General features: G+C 37.6%; 1 protein-coding gene across 1 annotated transcript; it reads right to left on the bottom strand.

Annotated features, from left to right (window-relative positions):
* Window positions 1-11665: 11665 nt before the first annotated feature.
* On the bottom strand, window positions 11666-13879 carry fign (fidgetin; the record flags this gene model as incomplete). Its single annotated transcript, XM_084123234.1, has 1 exon — window positions 11666-13879. The coding sequence occupies one exon, from the start codon at window positions 13877-13879 to the stop codon at window positions 11666-11668; it is 2214 nt and encodes a 737-aa protein (XP_083979360.1).
* Between the last annotated feature and the right edge of the window lie 9353 nt (window positions 13880-23232).

Raw genomic sequence — 23232 nt, 5'->3', positions numbered from 1 at the left:
CATTGATGGATTGCAGTCTGGCAGCTCTCACACTTTCCAGTGTCCATCAGAGGCGATTACTATGTAATTAAAGCTTATTTCTGGACTCTCCGGCGCATAATTACTTTGTGAATGTAACCATCATCTAAAAGCTGGAGAAAACGCTTTAGCGTTTAGTTGGCCAGTCATTTCCGCTGGCTTGTGTCAGATATAGCCATCAGACGGTGCAAAAGAACTGTCACTTTTAATAAGAGGCAAAATATTAAATGAAACAGTATGCTTATTACCGAAAAATTAGGCTTTCAAGAGTCCTTTCTGTGATTTGCATAATTTATTCTTTTCCCCCCCTCCTCCTCGCCCGGAGCTTTAGGCAATTTCCCTCACATTTAAATCGATTGCACATTTAAGGCTACTTAAAGAAAATTATCACTTTGCATATTTTAATTGTTATGAAGGAAGTGATTTGAGAGAGGTCCGCGCCTCATCCTCTTGAGCGGTGTGTGTGTGTGTGTGTGTGCGAGAGAGAGAGAGAGACGCGCGCTGTGGCGTCAGATAACCTCCGAGTTCACAGACTTTCCACTCCACTTTCATCAGAATGCTAATGAGGAAGCTAACGCTAGGACAAGTGGATCTTTGATATTTACAAAATAGGCCCTAATAACTGGAGTGTAATTTGTTTCACACAACTTTAGTTTTTCCTCTTGTCTTATCACCACTTATATTTCATTTCATTTTTTGGGGGGGCCAGAAATAAAACAGAATAAAGTTCACAGACTTTCCACTCCACTTTCATCAGAATGCTAATGAGGACACTAACGCTAGTGGATCTTTGATGTTTACAAAATTTAGGTCCTAATGACAAGTGTAATATGTTGTACATAGATATTCTTTTCCCTTTCTCACTCCTTTTATTAGTATGTTTTTGTTTGTGTGTGCATGTGTGTTTGGTCAGTTGTTTTTGTGCAGAAATAAAGGCTATTTATAGGGTGTGTTCACACTTGGCATGTTTGGCTGGATTAAAACGAACCCTGGTGTGATTGCTGTTAGTGCGGTTCATTTGAATAAGTGTGAATGCTGCCATCTGAACCAAACAAGTGGACCGAGACGCTGAAAAAATGGGTCTCGATCCGCTTCCAAACCAACTCTGGTGCGGTTCGACTGAAATATGAACGCAACACGGACCAAAGACATGTAAACGAACCAAAAACAGGAAGATGAGACTCTAAACAGGACAGAAAGCTCAAGCATAACGTTTTTTTCTCGTCATAGTCGTGATGTTGTCACAGTTCAGTTCAGGCATCAGAACCGCGTCTCCTCACAGCAGATCTTGGTGTGTGTGTGTGTTCCTGACGCTGTTTTGACTCCTTTACACATTTTATAAGCTCTTCACGAGTTCTCAGCTGGTCAAAATACCATCACATGTACACTGTAAACCCGAATAAGTTGGCAAAACTCAAAAAATTTGAGGTAATCAGTTACATCATTTTTTTAAGTTAAGAAAAGCAGTTTTTAAGATAAGATTTAAGTTTTTTTTTTGTACTTGTACATTTTAATTGCTCTTAACTTGAAATATTTGAGTAAACTAATTCATAGACATTGCTTAAAATTATTATGTAATCTCAACTTAAATATTTTTAGTAGTGGAATTTGGCTATAACTAGCTAATTCAATAAATGCTACCTTGCTAATTGGTAACACAATGCTTTGATAGCATTAGCATAGCATAGCACTTGCTGAATGAGTACAGCAATATAAAACATTAAACATACTATCTGTTCTCAAACTCATGCTCCACTCGTCACGATGGTAACCCCCAAACAACATTATTATGTATAGTATATTATATAAATATAACAAACTCTTATAAACTAGCATAGCAAAACATTAAACACTACTAAATCTCCCCATTCACACATTTTTTTATTTTTATTAATCAATTAATTTTAGCATTTACTCTTCCTTTTGAGTGTCATGGAAAAGCATGCTGGAAAATAGAAATCCCAGTCCACATTCTGTTAAATTTAAGTTTGTCTAAATTAAAAGAAACAAGTTCATAAAACTCAAAACAATGAAAAAAAAATCCAGATTACTTAAAATGTGTCAGTTTTGTGAACTCGAAAGAAAAGAAAGTTCTAAATACTCATAAAAGTTAATTTGATTGAACAAATTGTTCAAATTGAGTTAGCTCTACTCAAACCAATTAATTATTTTGAGCATTAGGGTTTACACATACAACAAGTGCATTTAGCCCAGCAAACAGCATTTGTTTGGATGTTCAGTAATTTCCGTTGCAAAATATATGTCATAAAAGCCGACCAATCAGGTTGTGAACACATCCTTTAGGTTTGGTATATTTAGGTTTAGGTGATAAAATGCTAATGTGAACACTAAGTGGGGACCAGGATTAAATTTTTTTTTTTTGTCTGGATCAAATGAACGAAGTGAACCGAACTGCAAGTGTGAACACACCCTTATGGTTCACTCTCATCCAAATGCTAATGAAGAAGTTAATGTTAGTATAAGTGGATCTTTGATATTTACGTGGAGTGCATCTTTATTTATTTTTGTTTCCTTTTCTCCTGATTTTTGTTTGTTTTGTTTTTCTGTTTCAACTTTACCAACCATACATTCATCATGATAATCAGGAAACTGATGATCACAAAACCGACCCTAATAATTGTGTAATTTTATGCAACTTTTACTTGGCTAAAGCTTGGACAAGTGGATCTTTGATGGCCCTATATTTACAAACCCCAATAACAGTGTAGTTTTTATACTCAACTCTTATATATATATATATATATAGAGAGAGTATTAAGTGCACTCACAGACACATACAAAGATCTCACACATACATACATTGTTCTACATGCTCACTTACACAAAAACACACCAGGCGATCAATATGAGGAAGGAAGAGTTTTATATCAGTCTCTGTTTGTTTGAAACTGAGAAACAAAGGAAAGTGAATTTCTCATTCATCATACTAAAACTGATGACACCGAAGCGAGGCCTGCAGTTTTTTTACAGCCCGTCTGTGTGAAAGGAAACATTCTCAAAATATTCTCTATTGAACGCTAAACCACAAAGAAGAGATCAGTTTCATTGGCACCTTATGAAAGGGAATAAAACACTAGTGCTTCACGGACTCAAAGCACGCTGTATTATATTGTATTGTATAAAAATCAATGTGTTCTAATCAGGTTACATTGACATTCATTTATCATTTATAAAATAAACGGTAGTATTGCATTCTTAATCCAATTTTGTTAATAATATCTTAACTGTTACTGTTTAATGAGTCAAGAAAGAGAAAAGAAATCACAGTTGATGTTTCCATTAATTCATCACATGGACATGAAAGGTCAAGCATTGCATTATGCTCTGTTGTAGACATTTGAGCAGATAGAGGATGTATTTATAGGAATTTGTGGTAAAACTTTACTTTATTTGTTAACATTAGTTAATGCTAAAAATTAGCAATACATTTTTACAGCTTTTATTAGCCTGTTATTTTGAATAGAAATTTTCATGCTAGTTCACAGTGCATTAACTAATGGTAACATTCAACTTTTGATCTTAAAAAATAGTACATGTTGATATTGACTAAGATTAATAAATGCGGTAACTTTACAGTAAGGTTTCATAGTTAACATTATTTAACAACATTAGTTAACATGAACTAATAATTAACTGCTCTTCTACAGCATTTATTCATTTTAGTTCATGTCAATTTCCACATTTACTAATACATTATTAAAAATCAAAAGTTGTATTTGTTAACATTAGTAAATGCATGTGAATTAACATGAACAAACAATCAATAGCTGGATTTTTATTAACTGTTAACAAAGATTAACAAATACAGTAACACATTTATTGTTCATGTTAGTTAATACATTAACTAAAGTTAACAAATTAAAACCATATTTTGGTTACCAAAAATACTTCTAAAACATTTATTAATCTTAGTTATTTCCAACATTTACTAATACATTATTAAAAATCAAAAGGCCTATCTGTTAATATTATTTAATGTACCTGAGCTGACATGAGCTAACAATGAATAGTTGTTTTTTTAAGAATTAGCATTGACTAATAAATATTGTAACAAATCTAGTGTCCATTCTTAGTTAATACATTATTAACTCTTTCCCCGCCATCGACGGAATTTTCCGGCTTTCTGTGTTTTCACTGTTATATGGTAGGGGGCGCTATTACACATCTCCTGAAAGAATACTGAACCTCCTTATCAGAATACAGTTAAAGAAGCAGAAACAAGCCATAGAAGCATTGATTACGCACGTGTAAACGTCGACTCAGGACGAGATACAGGACTGTGAAGCTTTAGGGGTGTTGATGGACTCGATCTACTCCATCTGTGTTTTAATCATCGTTCTGAATCTGATCTGGATGTAGTCTTTGACAAAAACACGATTTTCTCAGCGTTTTGTTCAAAATGTTGCTTTTTTATTTATTTTATTAAACAGCCACATTCAAGTGTTGATATAAAAAAGAATACATGAAGCTAGATTTTTTTGTTGCTCTTCTTTCTTTTGACATATTGCATGTTCAGATATTCAACACAAAATATACTAGGGGGCAATACAATTTTTGTGAAAATTATTATTTTATTTTTTTTTAAACATATTTTTATTGAAAAACATGTAGCATAACAAAAACATTCCCAAAAAACAAAACATTTTTTATATTTTTTTTGTGAAAATTATAAAAAAAAAAGTCTTCTTTTTTTTAATCGCTGGCGGGGAAAGAGTTAAGCGAATTAAATGAATGGAACTTTATTGTAAAGTGTTAATAGTAATAGTATGATGTATTTAGTATGCTACTTTTAAAATACCCAGACCTTGGACTATGAAAGCATTCATTTTAAAAGACATTTTAAAAGAAAATTATATAAATATATATACACACACATACCAATACATTTAGATGTAGAGCCACATGGACTTTTTTTCCTCATCTAAATGGATTCTGCCATACATTCTGAGTTTGATTTTAAGTCATTACCTTAAAGTTTATTTTAATAATTAATGAATTTATATTTTACACATTCATTAGCCTGACATTTGAATAAATAAAATGCATAGCACTAAATGTAATGAACACAGCGCAGAGCAATACAAATGTGCGACACCTCAGCTGTGACAATGATGAGATACGGTCAAATAAAAACTGACCAGAGAGTTTTGATGGAGCTAAAGCCTCGTGATTATCAGCTTTCATCAGTCGATGCATGACTCAGCAACACTAGCCCGTATCGGCTGCCACACAGTGACCTATATCGAAGTAAAGGAGACTCGCACACATCAACAGCAGAGTTGCAGAATTAATTGCATTTTAATGAACACTGAGGCAACCTTCCAGGTATTTTGAAACAAAAAGGAAATGTACAATCAAATGAGAAAGAAATTACAACGTGTCTCCCATTAATGTCAGATTCTGAAGGCGTTCACGTGAATTTATCTTCCCACGTCATAAACACACACCGCGTGTGACTCCAGCACTGTGTGTTTGAGGTCCGCTCGCCTTCTTTCTCCATTTAAGACATAAATTACAAATATGAACACGAGACGCCCCAATAAAAAGTACATCTCATCGTCCCCTCGTTGTGATTTGGCCCGAGCGCGTTCCCTGTGTTTCTGTGGAGGACCCTGTTGAATTGCATCCATTAAGAGAGAGTATTTAAACATGTACAGCCATGGAAATGACACACAGCTCTTTACAGATGAAACAGCAATGGGCACCAAATGCACCAACTTCCCAATGTTAATTGTACTGCAGCTTCCCACGCATAGACCATCCAACTACATAATTACGCCATCAAAAAAAAAAAAAAAATCCAGGGCATTAATGGAATGTCTTATTCGAAATGAAGAATAATGAAATATCACAAACAATGGAAACTATTTAAGAAATGCAGCAAATGGTTTTGGAAACACATGCTAATGGTCATCTTTCAGAAGCGTAATTACTGGGTAGACTCTGGAAACGTGCCGCTTAAACTCCAGCTATTGTGCTTTAAAAGCTTTAGTTTTGTTTAATGCAAGAGTACTCGGCCTTTTTTAAATGGGTTGCAGTGTAAAAACTTCACCAAATAACATCTGCAGTGCTAGGGCTGCGCGATGCAATGAGGAGTCGATCAATTCACAATGATTAAGTCAACATTGTAGGCCTACAGGTAAATGTAGTGAAAACGAGTTTTTTTTTAAAAATAAATCAATTAAAAACCTAATGAACTATTTGTTTACATCACTCAAAGGCCCTGTCCCAAAAAGTGCACTGTTTTTTTTTTCCATAGTATATTATATATACTTTTAAGCTAAAAAAAACAAAATGTACATACTGAATATTGCTGAAAAATAAAGATTTAAAGCTAGGGTAGGCAATTTCAGAGAGGCTAGCAATAGCAAGCTAGCTTTGATGATGGTTCACGCAATGTCATAATTACCGTAAATGAGATGACAACTCGTGACACTAATTCGAGCCGTTCCTCGGATTCAGACTTACAGTATAGCTACGTTTCTCTCGAGTCTGAGGACGTGAACCGCTCCGAGTAGAAAATGACATGATGTGATTGTGAACGCAGCATAAGATCGATGTTTTGGTTCAGGAGGAGCTGTAAAAGGCAGCTGGGGGGGAGCACTTCAACAGAAGGTGTATATTTTTAAAATATTTATTTAGACCATTCCTACAATTAATTACTATCAGGATGCAAGGAGTTTCAACCAGTAGCCTTAGTGGTTTTTGTGAAAACCATTGCCTACCATAGCTTTACTTTGTTATAGAAAGCACATTTTATTTGCACAGCACTTTTCACAGTGCATGTGTTTCGAAGTAGCTTTACAGAAAAACTCTGATCCTAAAATCTGAAAATGATCAAATAATTCAAGCTGTATTTACAGCTCATTAAAAGTGAAATATTACAATTTCCTACCATTTAAAGGGGTTAACAGTTTTGAAAAAATATTAGATTAGACAGTCTGGCACCTGAAAAACCCATTAGCATTTATAAATGTGCACATTTACACAATGAAGACGAAAGAAAACCATAAATAAATGCAAAAATTAATGTGATCTGATTGGATGTCTAAACTGCTGCCCTGTTAAAATGTCATTTCATCGTAGAAGCTCTCGTTGAACAAAAGAAAATACTTTAATGTTTGATATATTGTGCAGTGTATAGGTCTCTCTCAAACACATCTTTCAATTAACCATTTCATTTCAAAGCAGATTTACAGTTCACAGAGAGGTCTAAAATTGTGATGCATAAGGAAATGCAACAGAAAAGAAAAATAAAACACGACGTTTCAAAAGCATTTGAATGATCTTTTATTGTCCTTTGCCCCTATGCATACATGAAAATACATTTACGTTGAATGTAATTATGGCAATATTGTACATACACACACATATTAACATGTATGTGGTGCGTTTCAAAATGTTATACTAATAACAAATGTACATTAAGTACACAAATGTGCAAGTGTATCTAATGTACAAATATGGTATATGAAATGTACCTACATTTCATATAGAATTTTCATATATAAAAATGCACACTTACACACTTCATAATAAGTGCACACACATCCACATGCACACTACAATTCACAAGGGGGAAAAAAGCGATTTACTTCGATTGAAAAATGAAAAGAAAAACTTGCATGTAGAGACCTTGGAGAAGACCTATACAGTCCACAATATCCCCGATCACGGCGGCGTAACGAATGGTCCGAGTTCATGTGGTCAGTGTGCATCGTCTCTGCCTAATGCGTGTCTTTTCAGTATGTGCAGCTACTCCACTGCTCAGTGTACGGACAGACAGTCTTTCTGAGGTAGACTGCTCAGGTTAAAGAACAAGCCTTTTTTATTTAGTTATTTTTTTGTTCTTTTAAATTGTTTATACGTTTTTCTTTCTTTTTTTTATTTTCTTTTATACAAATGTGTGACATTCAAAAAAGACAGAACATAGGTACTACATGTCAATATGTAGCAATGAGGTAGAAATGGTCATAAAGAATAATGGTTGAAAAACAAACACTGATGACAGTTACATACTGGTGAAAGAAACATCTATAACAGCGCTGAAGCAAATTAACACAAACCCGGGAAAAACAACAACACAAAAAACTAAAAAATCAAGTGATATTTTGATTTATATCTACATAGGAGATGTGCTTTAAAACGTATTGTACTTTTTGGATGTTCCCACATTTCTTTCCCCCCTCTTTCTATTTTGCATTCAATTAAAAGGAATGTTCCGGTTCAATACAAGCTAAGCTCTATCGACAGCATTTGTGGCATAATATTGATTACCACAGGATATAATTTGGACTAATCCCTCAATTTTCAAAATGACAGTAAAAGTTACAGTAACACTTACAATGGAAGTAAACAGGTCAAGAGTTTTGGAGGGTTTAAAAGCTTTTTTTTCTTACAGCACTTGCATGAATTATGGCTGTAAATTTGTTTTAAATTGACCGTTCTGAAGTGGGAAGACTTCTAGTGGATGAATGCTTGATTATCATAACTTTTGTGAGTAAAGTTACTAACTTTACTGTACATTTTCATTGAAGTTGAAAAATTGGATACAAATTATTTTAATCTCGCTAACATGTAAAGCCTTCTGGCTATAATAAAAAAAAAAAAGTGCACTTTTAAATGTGATCTGGTGTTTAAAAACAATAATAAAATAGAAAACAAGTGACGAGACATACCAATGCTGTCGGGAACATTCCTTTAACCAATTATAAAGAGCTTTCACAAATAAATCGGGTTTGTTCAAGGGCATATAGGCTTCAAACATTAGCGTAGAGCCCCAACCCTGACAACACCACCAGCAGAAGCACTATAAGATCATTCCTCTTCAGGGTTAATGTGGGTTTTGTTTATCAGTGCTATTTGGCTTTGAAATCCAGAGTGCGATCATTTTCAACAAAACTGAGAGCAATACTTTGTGGATATCACAGGTTTAACCCATGCAAAGTTCCATACAAATTTCTCTAAACGTGTAAATGTGTGGATGAATTCAGATCTTATGGATCTGAATATTTGATCTTGGAGTTATGGATCAGTTTTGGATCTTAAATAGTTTTGTTCGCTTTGGTTTTGAGGGAGGACAATTAAGTATGATCGGCTTTAACACAAAACATTAAAAGTGCATTTGACAAATTGCACAATAGTAACTTTTCTTCAAAACAACACAAAGCAAAAACAAGAAAGCAGAATGAAAATACCACTAAAGAAACAAAAAAAGAAGGCTTCCACTTTAGACGACAAAACAAGGCTAGAAATCGTAGTCCTTTGGGCGTACATATCACTTTACGAACATTGTGAAGTAAGTGGTGTCTCACAGCTACTGAAAAGACTATCTGGATGTCTGTCAAAAAAGCAAACAGATATTTCTTCAAGGATATGTCATATATATACACACGTGTATTGGAGGTTTGGTGCCTCCAACCGCTAAATAAGCACCTTTAAATGGTGTCAAATTACACTGCAGTGGACCAAAAATTTAAAAAAAAGTTCAAAACAGAGTGTGCATTCTCCCCAACATTTGAGACACATAATATAAAGGCAGAGAAAATTGACAGAGGGAACACATCGCTTCACCAACTCTCTAGTGCTAGACGAAAGAAAAAAGCTGACTCAAATGATCAGAGAAAGTAAACATAAAAAAACAAACAAAAAATACATTCAAACACAAGGTTTCGTCTTATGGTTACCAACATCCTGTGCTACCTTGAGCCAGAAACACACTGTAAGCAAGTGCACAAATGGCAAAGCTTAGCCAAAGCATTGCAAGAACATGGTCTTCACCTCCATACTCAAGGGGGTGATAGAGTTTCTTTTTAAATGTCTGTGCCGGTAAACTTGGGTGGACAAACATAAAAATGTAGACAGTTTGACTAACTTGCTCAGCAAGATTCCCTAAATAAACTGTTGCTTTACTATAATAGTCAATGTATAAAACAAACTTTATAGTAATGCCTGCTTTAGCCTCCTTGCATTGCGTTATAAATTGCGATCTGATGTCTTTCGGAATGCAACAATGCTTGAAGTCTTCTAACTTGCATTGCTAGAAGTGCTTGCGTACCTGCGTAGAGCATGTTTCTGGCTTCAGGCAATGTGGCCCCAATAAGTGGCCCCATAGAGACCCCATCAATAATGTGCGTGTACACGGAGGTGTTTTTACAGACATCTGGGCACTCTAAGCAGAAAATTGCACAGGTAGTGTGAGACAAACGTTTGTTGTATCTTTTTTTTGGGAGGGGGGAGGAAGGCAGCTTGTTCTTTATGGAGGCTTCAGAGTGGATCAAACCTAAAGAGGTTAAAGACACCAAGCTCTCATCTTTCTGTTCTAGTTGCAGAGAAAATAGTGCTAAACTGAGGTAGAACAGAATGCAGGGTACACATGATCCTTCAGATATCTTTACACCAACACCACACAGCAGCAGGACAGAGTCCAAAACAAAAACGAAACGCGTTACGAAGAACGTGAAAATGTTTCCACTTCAAGAATCTAGTAGCCTCTTTGTAAAGTTTTGGTTCACCCCAACGTTTCTGTCTATTCTACAGAGAGGAGACAAACACGCAAATGTTGACGTCTACTGCATACTCTGTTGTGGACGTGGTTTCAGACAAACCTTATCTACACAAGACGACACCGCCCATCTCTGACTCAAGCATTCGTTGTAGAGTCTGAACTGTGCTATGCAGGGAGGAACCAGTGCTGCAGACAATACTGGCACGCAATTCTGCTTTCGAAACTTGAAGAAATATCCACAATGGATTTTAAACGTAATTTAGAAAGAACAATAAGAATATAACGGAAGAAAAAGAAACTCCTCAAATTTTTCTTCCAAACAACCCAGAAATGTTCTGGTTACATTCATAGTCATATCCTTTTCATTTTTTAATTGGTTGAGGTAAACCTAGAGTTAGAAATTAGAAACCAAACCCAATGTTGTCAGCAGTATGTAGTGCTATCTCATAATCTTTTTTGAGGTACTGTACAAATCACAAATCACTTTCCTGAGTTTTTGAAGAAAATCGAACACAAATGAATTTCATAAATTAGGATCCAGATTCAAAGTACAACATGGACCTTCTCCTGCCCTTCCTGGGGTCTTACAGGTCAGACTTGATTGAGGAATACTGTTGTTCTTTTGAAGGAAGTGTTGAAAACAAGGAAAAGAACAAAAAGCAGAACATATCTGTTTTAGTTTCATGTTAAAGCTCTCTATATTAGCACATGCCACCAATGAGATGGTGAGGCAAACAAATCCAAATCCAAATCAATAAAGTACCACTTCAGGCACTTCATAGCAACAGAATCTCAAAAACAGCAGAATGATATTTACACACAAAGAAGTTTGTCCTCACTTACAGAGCCCCTCGGTAAGTGGAGCTCTGCGTCTGCAGTACTGAGCCCAGAAAACAGTATTTCTCTGTCTGGATTATGTGCAAAGGGCCAGACCTTGACTTAAGTACAGTCATGCATCATTCAAATCTATCTGACCGTCCTTCAGGTTCTTCTTTAGGGGTCATCTACATTTGTAATAACCACACTGTTTAACTGCATGTGTCACCCAAAGAATTCTGAATTGTATCCCCTTTTAGAGTAGGGGAGGTCACCCCACAAATTTAGTTATGCCCTCGCTCTTTACTGACTACAGCCAAACATCTTATTCCATTCAGTGTATGTATCAAGTTCTTTCTGTGATATGCTGGGCTGGATTTTGCAAAACACATTCTCAAAGTCTTGGTATGATACCGGCCTCATCTGACCCGGCATCATTCCGGAAATGTCTGTACCGGACAAGCCATGGAGAGGACCGACCATGGCCTCTTGGCAAAGTCGGACCACATCCAGCCCGGAAAAGCCGTCTGTCCGCTGAACAAGCAGCGCAACCTCTTTGTCGCTGAGGCAGTAGTTGTGCTGTGAGATCAGCTGGCTGATTATCTGATGTCGTGCAGTGGCATCCGGTAAGGGGACGAGCAACCGCTTTACAAAGTACCTTCGCAGAGACTCATCAATCTCTTCAGGTTTGCTGGTGGAACATACCACTAGAACATGTTCCTCTGGTGAGCTTAGAACTCCATCAAGCTGGAGGAGGAGTTCACTCTTGATTCGGTTCACCGGGCTTTCTTCGCTCAACTGGGCAGACAACAGCAGATCCACGTCGCTGATGAAAACCACCGAAGGCTGCCGGCAGCGAGCGACAAGGAATGAGGCCTGGACGATCTTCTCGCCCTCTCCCAGCCACTTTGTGACCAGTGCAGAGCCACTAAGCAGGAGGAAAGCAGCGCCAAGCTGACTGGCCATACACCGACCAAGAAGAGTCCGACCCGTGCCCTGAGGTCCAAAGAGAAGGATGCTGCGAGGTAATGTGGCCAGTCCGCTGAACATGTCTGGCCTCAGAATAGGCCACAGGACCTCATCTTTGATGGTGGCTTTCGCCATCTCCAGTCCAGCAATGTCACTCCAGTCCACAGGGGGCGTCTGCTGCAGAATCTCAGTGGTGACCATCTCTACCAGACTGGCATCGCTGTTTTTTAACTGCTCCTCAGCAGGGTGGCTGGATGAAGTTGTCGTGCCCATGGAATGGGGGAGATGCTGTCTGTTGTCGTCACCGTGGTCACTCAAAACGGGGGAACCAAACTTTCCAAATGACTCGCCTGACCGCAGGGATCCCAAGGAACCTTTGGAGGATCCGTATGAAGGAGGGGTTAGTGCCCTGCCGGACTGACTGCCAAACTTTCGCTGCTGATCCGGTGGCATTGACTGCTTTGTGGGCTTAAACGCCAAAGATGATGTGTCAGCATTCCTGTCAAATCCATTCCCTCTGGTTGAGTCAACAAGACTGTTGTCTGGCATTCTGTACATGGGGCTTTGAGCAGAACGCTGCTGGCTGTAGTTGAAATTTCCATAACTGGAGTCCATATCTCCCTGGCCCGTCATGTAAAATGCTTTTCTTTTCAGTGTGTTAGCCGAGCTGCCATTCAAAGGGGTTGGTGCAATTGGCCCATGGTTATGGGACTGGTAGGAGTAACCGGGAAGGGTGGAAGGGGGTAGGGGAGTGGGGGCAGCAATGCCTGAGGGCAAGTAAGCTGAAGGAGGGGGTGCTCCTCCTGGGCTGTAGCCTGGGGGAACAGCAGTCTGTGGGGGATACCCTGCTGGAGGGTAATTGTAACTGGAGAGATTGGGGGAACTCGCGTTGTAGCTGGGCACCAGGGTTGGAGGTGGCGGGGGTGGAGGCTGAAGGAGCCCAGCGCTGTGCAAAGGTGAGGGATGTGGGGACGGGAGAGCTGGTGTGCTTTGCCCACCGCTGTAAGTGGAATGCAAGTACGAGCCATTGTAACTGCTAGCGAATTCCTGAGAGGGGATACCCGAGTGGAGTGCAGTAGACGCATGATTCCCACAGTTACTGCTGGAGTAGCTGGGCTCGCTCAAGCTACTAGCCACTCCCGTGGAGCTGCCAACACTTGCCGTCACATCTGGAGGAGGCAGGGCGGGCGTCATGCCAGTCTTACTAGCAGAAATCACATCTGCAGCACAGCTCATTGGGTAGATCCCCTCCTGCCATGCTTCGCTCTCCGACTTGCGTCCATTCATGAGTCCATGGGCACTCTCGGAGTACGAGCAGAGGAGCGCCCGCTCGCTGGGACCCTCCAGGATACCCGAATACTTCTCTGCGTACTTTTTCAGAAGGTTGGAGGCCGTCAAAGCTGATATGTCGTCATTGGCCCAGGCATACTGGTAGGTCCGCTGCAGGTGTCCACGGTACGCCTCTGCTTTATGTGCGGGGGAACGTGTGGTGGATGAGATGTCGAAATGTTGCTCGGCCCACTGCGCATGCTCTGGGGTCCACTGCATCTTTAAGCCTAAACAATCAGCAAACAACAAACAAAAACAAACAGGCGTTAGAAACGTGATAAACAGCCCTCATGAATAGAGACTGATAGATATGCCATGCTGGTTAATCTGCAAATATTTGGGTTTTTGAGATTTTTGCTTTGGAAGTAGTCACGTGGCTTGTTATCAATCGATAGTACATGTATACACTTTTTATTTTCTATTTTTCAATAGTTAAATGTAATAGACATTTTTTCATGCATATAATCTGTTTTCAAATATTGAATATGGGAATTAAATATTGCATAAACTACAAATGTTGTGTACATTATATTACACACAAAAAAAGTACTGGCCATTAAAAAACACATCAGACAACCACTATTCATGAATTTCAGGGTTTCAAACTCAATGATCCAATAAGCAACTGCCATTGAAAAGAAATTAAATGCACACAAACCGCAACAACAACCGTAAAATATTATTTCCATTTTCCCCCATCCAGCTCTCCAAGAGTCCTGGCTTCATATCGCAGGCACTGCTGACAGTTATCTCAGGAACAGTGCAGATTCGGGCCTCCAACACCTGGTTAGCACAGTATAATGCACCCTGCACACAGCCGAGTGACACAGACATCGCAGGTCACTCTATAATCCAACTCTCATCTAAAGCAGTCCCAGACAGTTTCAAATCTGCTTGGAGGAGTGCAGCAAAGCAATCTCCCAGGCAGCGCTCTACTGCTTTCATCACACAAACTCGCAGCACAGCATGAATTACAACAGCTTTCTGTCTGCCGCCCGCCTCCCGGAGCACAGAGAACTGGAAAGGGGGAAAAAACATGCCTGCCTCCCTCTCATTCGCTCTAATGCTCCCTTTTCTCTCTCTTCCTTTTACTCTGACGCTCTGGGTTTTGCCTCTCTCTTTCTCACTGTCTTTTCTCTCCACAGCCTCCGTCTTTTATTGGCTCCAGGGCTCAAAAGCCACCATCAAGTTTAATCCCAAACTCCATCTGCAAACACAAGCAGTTACATACGCTGTCATCTTAGACACAGCATGGGATTATCAAAGAGACATTTACTCAAGAGCCGACGGGATGACGGGGGTGGTCGCGCGCACACTCTCGCGTCTGTAGATAGACTTCTGATGACAACGGTGCTCGGCCGCAGTGTCCAGCGGGCGTGTTATTGTGCACACACCTCCCGCTTATCTGAGCTTACTGGGCCTAAGCACTCACGAACACTATTCACGGCACAAAAAGGAATGAAGATGTCACAGAAAACGATGCCGTTTACGAGCTTTTAGCCACGAGTCCATGTACCTTGATCTTTAAAGTCTGTCAAATTACATATATTACTCAATTGCAAATAACAGAAAATGAGCATTTAAAAACTCTACACACCTCATAAAGCCAAGACATAATAAACAAAGATAGCTACTCCCTATAATAGCATGTGCATCACAAATAAAAAGATAAATCCTTTATCAGTAATATAGTTTGCATTTGGGGACTGCATTCATTTTCCACCTTCTGAAAATATCCTATCTTGATATTTAGATATTTGGTCCAAACTGTTTTTTTTTCTCTCTCTCTCTCTCTCTCTCTCTCTCTCTCAAAGGAACCACGGTTTTGACAATTCAATTAAAAATGTTTAAATGCATGAAGCAAAATATTATGATAAAAGCACAAACAACATTTAGCAAAAACATAAGTGCAATATTAAAGACAAAATATTTTAATAAACCGTTATGAAAGATGGGTAACACTTTAGCGTCCAATTCTCACTATAAACTATTTGCTTATTAGCATGCATATGACTAGGATATTATTGGCTGTTTATTAGTACTAGTTTATAAGCACATATTAATGACTTATTCTGCATGACCATATTCCTACCCAATACCTAAACTTTACAACTACCTTACTATTAATAAGCAGTAATTAGGGAGTTTATTGAGGCAAAAGTCATAGTTAATAGTGAAAACTGGACCCTAAAGTGTGACCGAAAGATGATGCATCCATGAACATTTGAGCAATGACACAAATTAATCATTTTGATTCATTGAAATGGACAGTTTTATAAATGCTGTTTTCACTACTGAAGTTAAATTCTTCTGAACGAGGCAATAAAGGATTGTGAAACTAGTCTAATTAAACACAAATTAAAAGTGCACTAAAATCACGCCAATATTCTCAATATCGCTTAATTTTGTGTTGCCAACAAAATCAGCACAAATATAACATAATATTCAGTATATCACCCTGCCCTAGTTGTATTTGAGGCATCTACTGTATGATGTCTACTCACTATGTCTCTATAAATAAATCCCCTCTGATACCCCCATCAGTGTATTGTGTGTATATCAGAGTACTTTTTCCACAATAGAAGATGGGCATGTGGTTTTCCCTCGCCTGAATCCCCCAGCAGCCTAGCCAGACACCACACACACACACACACACACACACAGAGAGAGAGAGCTAATTAGCAGGATGATGCTGAGCTAATTGTGTTAATTTACAAGGTTTTAGTCAAAGGGATCGCTGCTTTGGCTGGCGAGGCTGTCAGGCCCGCGAGTTAATGACTAAGAAAGGCTGAAGACAAAGAAAGCTGGCAAGAACATGGCAGACATGCCAGCAAGCCCATTAATAAAGCCCAGGGATAAAACCAGTGCTGCAAAACTAGACAGATGTCAGTTCTAGCACGATTATCAACTGATCAGCAATGTAACACCTATGTTTAAGACTTGCTTGCAATAAATACATTTAATTATCATCACAGTCCACTGTATGACACTGACTTTTTATGTAGACTCCCTTAATAATTTTTTTTTTTAAAGCAGGTCTCTACAGTGTGTAAGCATGAGTGCAAAATTGCTGCATGCAAATGTAAAAAATAAAACTATTTGGAGCAATTATGCCGTTGCAAGTGACATCTGACACCCAAATCAAAACTAATTTTTTTCAACAGATCCTCACTTTTGCAGGCAAATTACGTTTCACACACTGCGATTTGCTGCTTTTCTGTTGCTTTGCATCCAAATCAATAAAAAAAAAGTGTGTTTGCAATTGCTAATGTATAGGACAAATGTCAGGATAACTGAAAATATTAAGCGTTCATAAGTGAAGGTGTCTAAAGTCCTTAATTCACATATTAAATGTATGACTGCGTCCATATATAAAATATACATGTGATACGAATTTTAATATCAGCCTTACATTTTATTTTTCAATACAAACATCTGCTGGTACATATTGATTTAAACACTGAATGCATATTTGCAATCATCTGAGAATAAGCTTTACATTTTTTTTATATATATATATATATTTTTTTTTTTACTGTGGCTGTAGCGCCAGGGAATATAACCTTGGGAATACAGAGGTTCAGCTTTCTCCTTGCCTCTGTACATCCACTTGTTAATACATTTATTACTCTTCTTTCATGTTCCACTTTCGAATATATTTATATATATTTATATATTGCTCCTCTCACAGGCAGGTCTTTGTAAGGAATGTGGGTGTTAACTTGCTCTACAACAAAGTAAGACATTTCGAGAGGTTGAAATCCTCGGCTGCACACAGAGATTTCAAACAATGCTCTCGTCTCGCTGTTTGATGGGTTTTATGAAATGCACTACTCTCGAACAAAAGAACAAATTCACTTCCCGTCACTATTACCGAGCCATTACAAAAATAAAACCTTCCTCAACAAGATTAAAGCAGTTGGAAATGAGACATCAGGGATTTATTGTACAGATGAATAGTGAGAGTTGCTCTGGACACTTTGAATTGCAGTCCTCGCCTCATGCATGTGCCAGTGCCAGTATTTGTAAATTGCTTCTTTTCTATTTTTATTCAATATGCTTACTTTGACCCTTCAGTTAGTCGCAGCCCTGTCGTCCCTATAGCTTGTTTAAACATAAATTGTGAGCTTTGTGCGATGGCACCACTTGAGAAAGAGTTGAGGAAAATAATTGAGCGTACAAGTGTGAACTATGGAGGAGGAAATCGGCAGAGAGAAGAAAATGAATCCTGTGTTGTCTGAGTTTATACTCCACTAAATCAACGCTCAAATTTCAGTTAGCACTGTGACAGAAACATAAATAACACACAAATCACATCCTTATCGCTACTAGAGTTATAAAAATGTCATTCAGGCCTCTCTAATCTGTCATCGTAAGCTTGCTAACATGTCGACTAGCACTATGATCGACAATGAGGTTCCTGTGGCCATACCATAGTTTACTATCTTATGTCATGGTTCCTAAGGTCCTAAATAATATATATATATATATATATATATATATATATATATATATATATATATATATATATATATATATATATATATATATATATGAAGAGTTCAGATGCAAAAGCCTCTAAGTGCCATCTGAAATTTTCTTCTAGAATGATCATTTTTATCAAGATCGTATATTTAAGTTCAGTAATTTCACTTTGATGACAATTAATAGGTTATTTTCATTGTCATTTAAGTGAAATTACTGAACTTAAATATAAGAGCTTGATAAAAATGATCATTCTAGAAGAGAATTTCAGATGGCACTTAGAGGCTTTTGCATCTGAACTCTTCATATATATATATATGTGTGTGTGTGTGTATGTATGTACAGTATGTATGTATGTATGTATGTATGCATGTATGTATGCATGTATATATACACGCACACATTATATGTACACACACACTGCCGTTCAAAAGTCTGTGATCGGTACGATTTATGTTTTTTCTACAAAAACAAAACAAAAACAAAAAAACAGTAATATTGTTTAATATTATGACCTATTTGAATATATTTTAAAATATAATTTATTCCTGTGATCAAAGCTGAATTTTCAGCATCATTACTCCAGTCTTCAGTGTCACATGATCCTTCAGAAATCATTCTAATATGATGATTTGATGCTCAAAAAACATTCAATATTATTATCAATGTTGAAAACAGTTGTGTACAAATTTTCAGTTTCAGGATTCATTTATTTGAAATAGAATCTTTTGTAACATTATAAATGTCTTTACTGTAACTTTTGATCAATTTAATGCATTCTTGCTGAATAAAAATATTGATTTATTTTATTTATTGTGTAATAATATTTCACAATATTACTTTTTTTTTATCAAATAAATGCAGTATGGTGAGCAGAAGAGACTTATTTTAAAAACATAAATCATACCGATCCCAAACTTTTGAACAGCAGTGTATCTATCTATCTATTTATCTATCTATAAAATTTGCAATATATAAGTTAGGGGTAATCAGTCTTTGGTATTACATTATGTAACTGACTTAAAAATGTTTTAAAGAAAAAAAATAGATGACTAACTTGTAAGACTAGCCTAAGTTTATGCAGTTTATGCAAGCGGCTCCAGTTAGGATGCTGTCTATGTAGGCTTGGACACAAAGGCTGCTCACTATTAGGAACAGAGCAAATGCCAGTTCTAAGAAGCACTAATTCTTCTGTGTAATCTGAATCGTCACATAATTACTTGTATTTGTATTACAGGGATGTTTGGAGACAGCCTAAGGCCCCAAAGCTCAATTTTCACTGATTGACTTCTCACAAAACCCCCTTTTGTTTAATTTACCACTGTCTGCTGGTCTACTTTACGCCTGGAAAATCTTAGATTACGCTGACCATTGTCACTCATTTGGGTGAGATGCCAAACAAAAGCAGGAGAGACGGATTGATCGCGAGCTGGACTTCATTAGACGGGATATTCTGAAGGTGCATTGACTCTCAGATAATAATGTGCTACTTTCCAAAAGAACTTTGCACATGACGTGGTGTCGGTGGGTCTTTGGGTCGCAGGTCTTTTCTGAGGGTCACAGACAGCAGGGAAAAGCAGTTTTAAATGCATATGATAAAAACGCAAAATGCACAGTTAGGGAAGTGTAATAAGTCAAATGTTTAAAAGTATGACGCCAAAACTCGACTTTTGAGGAAATTCATCTGGCATTTGATAGAAACTCATCAAAAATAGATGCCAACATAGACAGGTTGCGAGACATGCTTTGAAGTCATGAACAAAACCCCACAAAGTGAAAGAAAATACGACTCAAAATACATTAAATATGGTTTCACTTGCAGCTGGGATAAATAAGGTTTGTGTCGATGACAATATGCTGGGAGTAATGAATCAATGGCCATTTGGAGGCTTAAACATTTAGAAGCCACAGTCGACTTTTAGTCCATTCAGACTATGTGATTTTGAATTATTGTGAAGTTTATGGTAATATCAAAACATATCAGTATGTTTTATCCGATAAAAACTTCAACATACTGGGTCCTGAACACATGCTTTGTACAACCTCCACTATCACACAAACACAACGTCAAAAACAAGCTATACATTTCAAAAAGATAAACGGTCAACTTTGTCTTCCGTGCATCCAAGCACAGACTCATCTGAATGATTAAAGACACGGCATACGTCCTCACCTATCACAAGCCGAAACCTGACAGTAATTACTGATCATCTGTGCTCGTCTAATGGCTCTGTTAGTTCTCAGAGTGATCAACACAGCGAGCTGGGATGGAGGGGGGAGCGAACGAGAGCGAGCGAGAGAGAGAGCGAGTGTGCGGCGATACACTGCAGTGTGTAATTTCAGACACTGTGATCATGGCCAATGAGACAGAGAAGCTGACCTTTTTCGGATCTATTAATCTGGCTAGCCTCGGCCGATTTTAAGCAAACAGCGGCGAGCTTGCGCTCTGTCTGTCCAATTTCCCAGTGCGTAAATTGGACAGCCGCTCGCACCATTCTCAATTCATTACTGTGCTGCTGAAAGGAAGCTATGAGGTGGCGGAGAGGTGTGTGTGTGTGTGTGTATCGACTAGGGATGTGCAGTTTGGTCATTTTGACTGCTCAAATACTCAATAGATAAATCAGATGAGTAACCGGATGGAGTTCTGTCTATATTTCAGTTGTTCATTTGTGCACATTTCCACCAGAAAAGAGAACTTTGTGCCTTTTGTCATTTTAATTCAGTTTTCATCTTGCTCTCCAGTAAAATGATCTAAACATCCCTTAAACAAGTTGAATTTACTGAATCGCACAGGCTACTATTTTAATAGGCAAGGCAAGTTTATTTATAAAGCACATTTCATACGCAATGGTAATTCAAAAGTGCTTTACATTGAAGAAATTAAAATAATCAAAAGAAATAAGAATAATTAACAGTTTTGAACAGTTTAGAACAAAAAAAGAAAAGAAAATACAGCAAACATGCATTTGAATACTTTTATTTTTTCTTACAAAATTAGCAAATAGATTTATTTCTATATTTGAAACAATACAGATTGCTTCAAAGCAGCTTTACAGTGATAACAGGATTATCACTGTACGGAACAACGACAAAAAAAAACAAAAAATAATAAGAAAAAAACAATTGCAGAGACAATTGTCTTCTTCTAAATTACTTCTAAAGAGACAAAGTTTTAGAAGTAAATATACATATTGTTTTAAGGATATTTAAAGTATATTTTAGTATACCTTATATTAAAGTATAAGGTATTTCTAGTAGAAAACAAGACAAAAATGCAGAGAATTAAAAAGACAAAATGATTGAGATGCAATGCATCAGCTAGAGACCACAAAAATACTGATTATACGTTTTATTTTTGCAGTGTGCTTTTTTCTTATGCATATGCATCAGATTTCATGATGTCTTCTCGCTTTTTTCAGCGTCTCAAACCATATGCATTGAGTTAAGATGCTGTCAAGTCAAAAAAAAAAAAAAAAAAAAAATCTATATCTATCGTTGCTGTCCCAAAACGTACCACTCAAAATGACAAATCACAATTTTAATAAAACGTGTAAAATAAAAAAATGCCACTATCACGTCACTATAGTACCAAGAAGTGCTAGTTTAGTATCATTGATATACTAATATAGTTTGTGTTGTTTAAAATTCAATTTTATTTTTAGACTTACTTTAAAGTGTAACTTTAATATGGTATATCCACGCAATCATTTCTAGCAGAATCCGGTCGCACAAAAGGCCTGTTTTAGCCGGTTGTCGTCTGGTGTTTTGCGCGGGTGGACGGATAGATGGATGGATGATGCGGTTGCCCTAGGAGGAAGCTGTCATAATTGAAACGTGGCCTAATCAGACTCATTACCATTTTGGGCAATTTGCACCACCAAAGATGCTTATTAGGTAACTGTGTTTAATAAAGCGCTCTTTAGAAAGCTAACAGTAATGAGCTCTTTAAAGTCAGCTCGGAGTGTGATTATGCTAGTGGAAGTGTTTAGCCTGCCGCGCACAGACTGCTACATTTAGTCTTGCGCAATGTCATAATTAAGCCATGCAACCTGCTTTCACAATGGATGCGGCCTGTAAAACCCGGGAAAATATTTATAATTACTGATCATTACAGCCCAGGGATTTTTATCTGCGGATGTAAACACAATTATGAGAGCCTCTTGCTTTCATGTGCCTCAAACAGAGGACTCCATATGACAAGCGTGCAAATAGTGTGGACACGCATTAATTACATTTATAAATAAAAACAAGCTTGTGTTTTTGTTTCAACGCTCCACAGATCTCTCTCGCACGCTCGCCTTTTCTCTTTCCCCTCTTTTAGTGCGAGCATGGGATGTGCTTCTAATTCAATCGCTACTAGAAATGATTATAGCAATTCATCTTACATCTCAACTTAAAAGGTAATTTGAAAATCCATGTCGTCCTCGTTCAAATGCCGGCAGAGACTAGAGGTCATCGTTTAGCCCCTAATTTACTCAAGAAATGCAGTCGAGGCCCTGTAACTGCGGTGGAGCGTCCCGTCTTCCTGACCGCACGTGTGCCGTGACGGAGGACGGCGGTTTTTCTCTTATCTCGGTTTTTATTTTTATTTTCTGTTTCCAATTTGGCTGGACGATATAAAGTTTATGCAGCCTAAACAAAGTTAGGCAGTGTTGAGAGTAGTAGAAATTGTGTTAGAGTTACATTTTTATTAATCAAACTACCCATTGATAGAATGATAAGTTAGAAAGATAGATAGACAGAGCTATAGATGGGACAATGGATAGAACGATAGATGGATAGATGGGTGGATGTATAGACAGGCGGAACGACAGAAAGAGATAGACGGATAGATAGAATGATAGATATAGTCTGAACGATAGATAGAACGACAGACAGAACTATATGTGACCCTGGATCACGTCACCAGTCACAAGTCGCACGGGTATATTTGTGGCAATAGCCAACAATACATTGTATGGGTCAAAATTATCAATTTTTCTTTTATGCCCAAAATCATTAGGATATTAAGTAAAGATCATGTTTCATGAAGATATTTTGTAAATTTCTTACTGTAAATATATAAAACATGTATTTTTGTGAGTGAA

The sequence above is a fragment of the Abramis brama genome (genome assembly GCF_963993115.1).
Source record: "Abramis brama genome assembly, chromosome: 8".
Taxonomy (NCBI): domain Eukaryota; kingdom Metazoa; phylum Chordata; class Actinopteri; order Cypriniformes; family Leuciscidae; genus Abramis; species Abramis brama.
The sequence above is the reverse complement of the archived record's forward strand: the minus strand, read 5'-3'. Positions and strand labels throughout refer to the sequence as shown.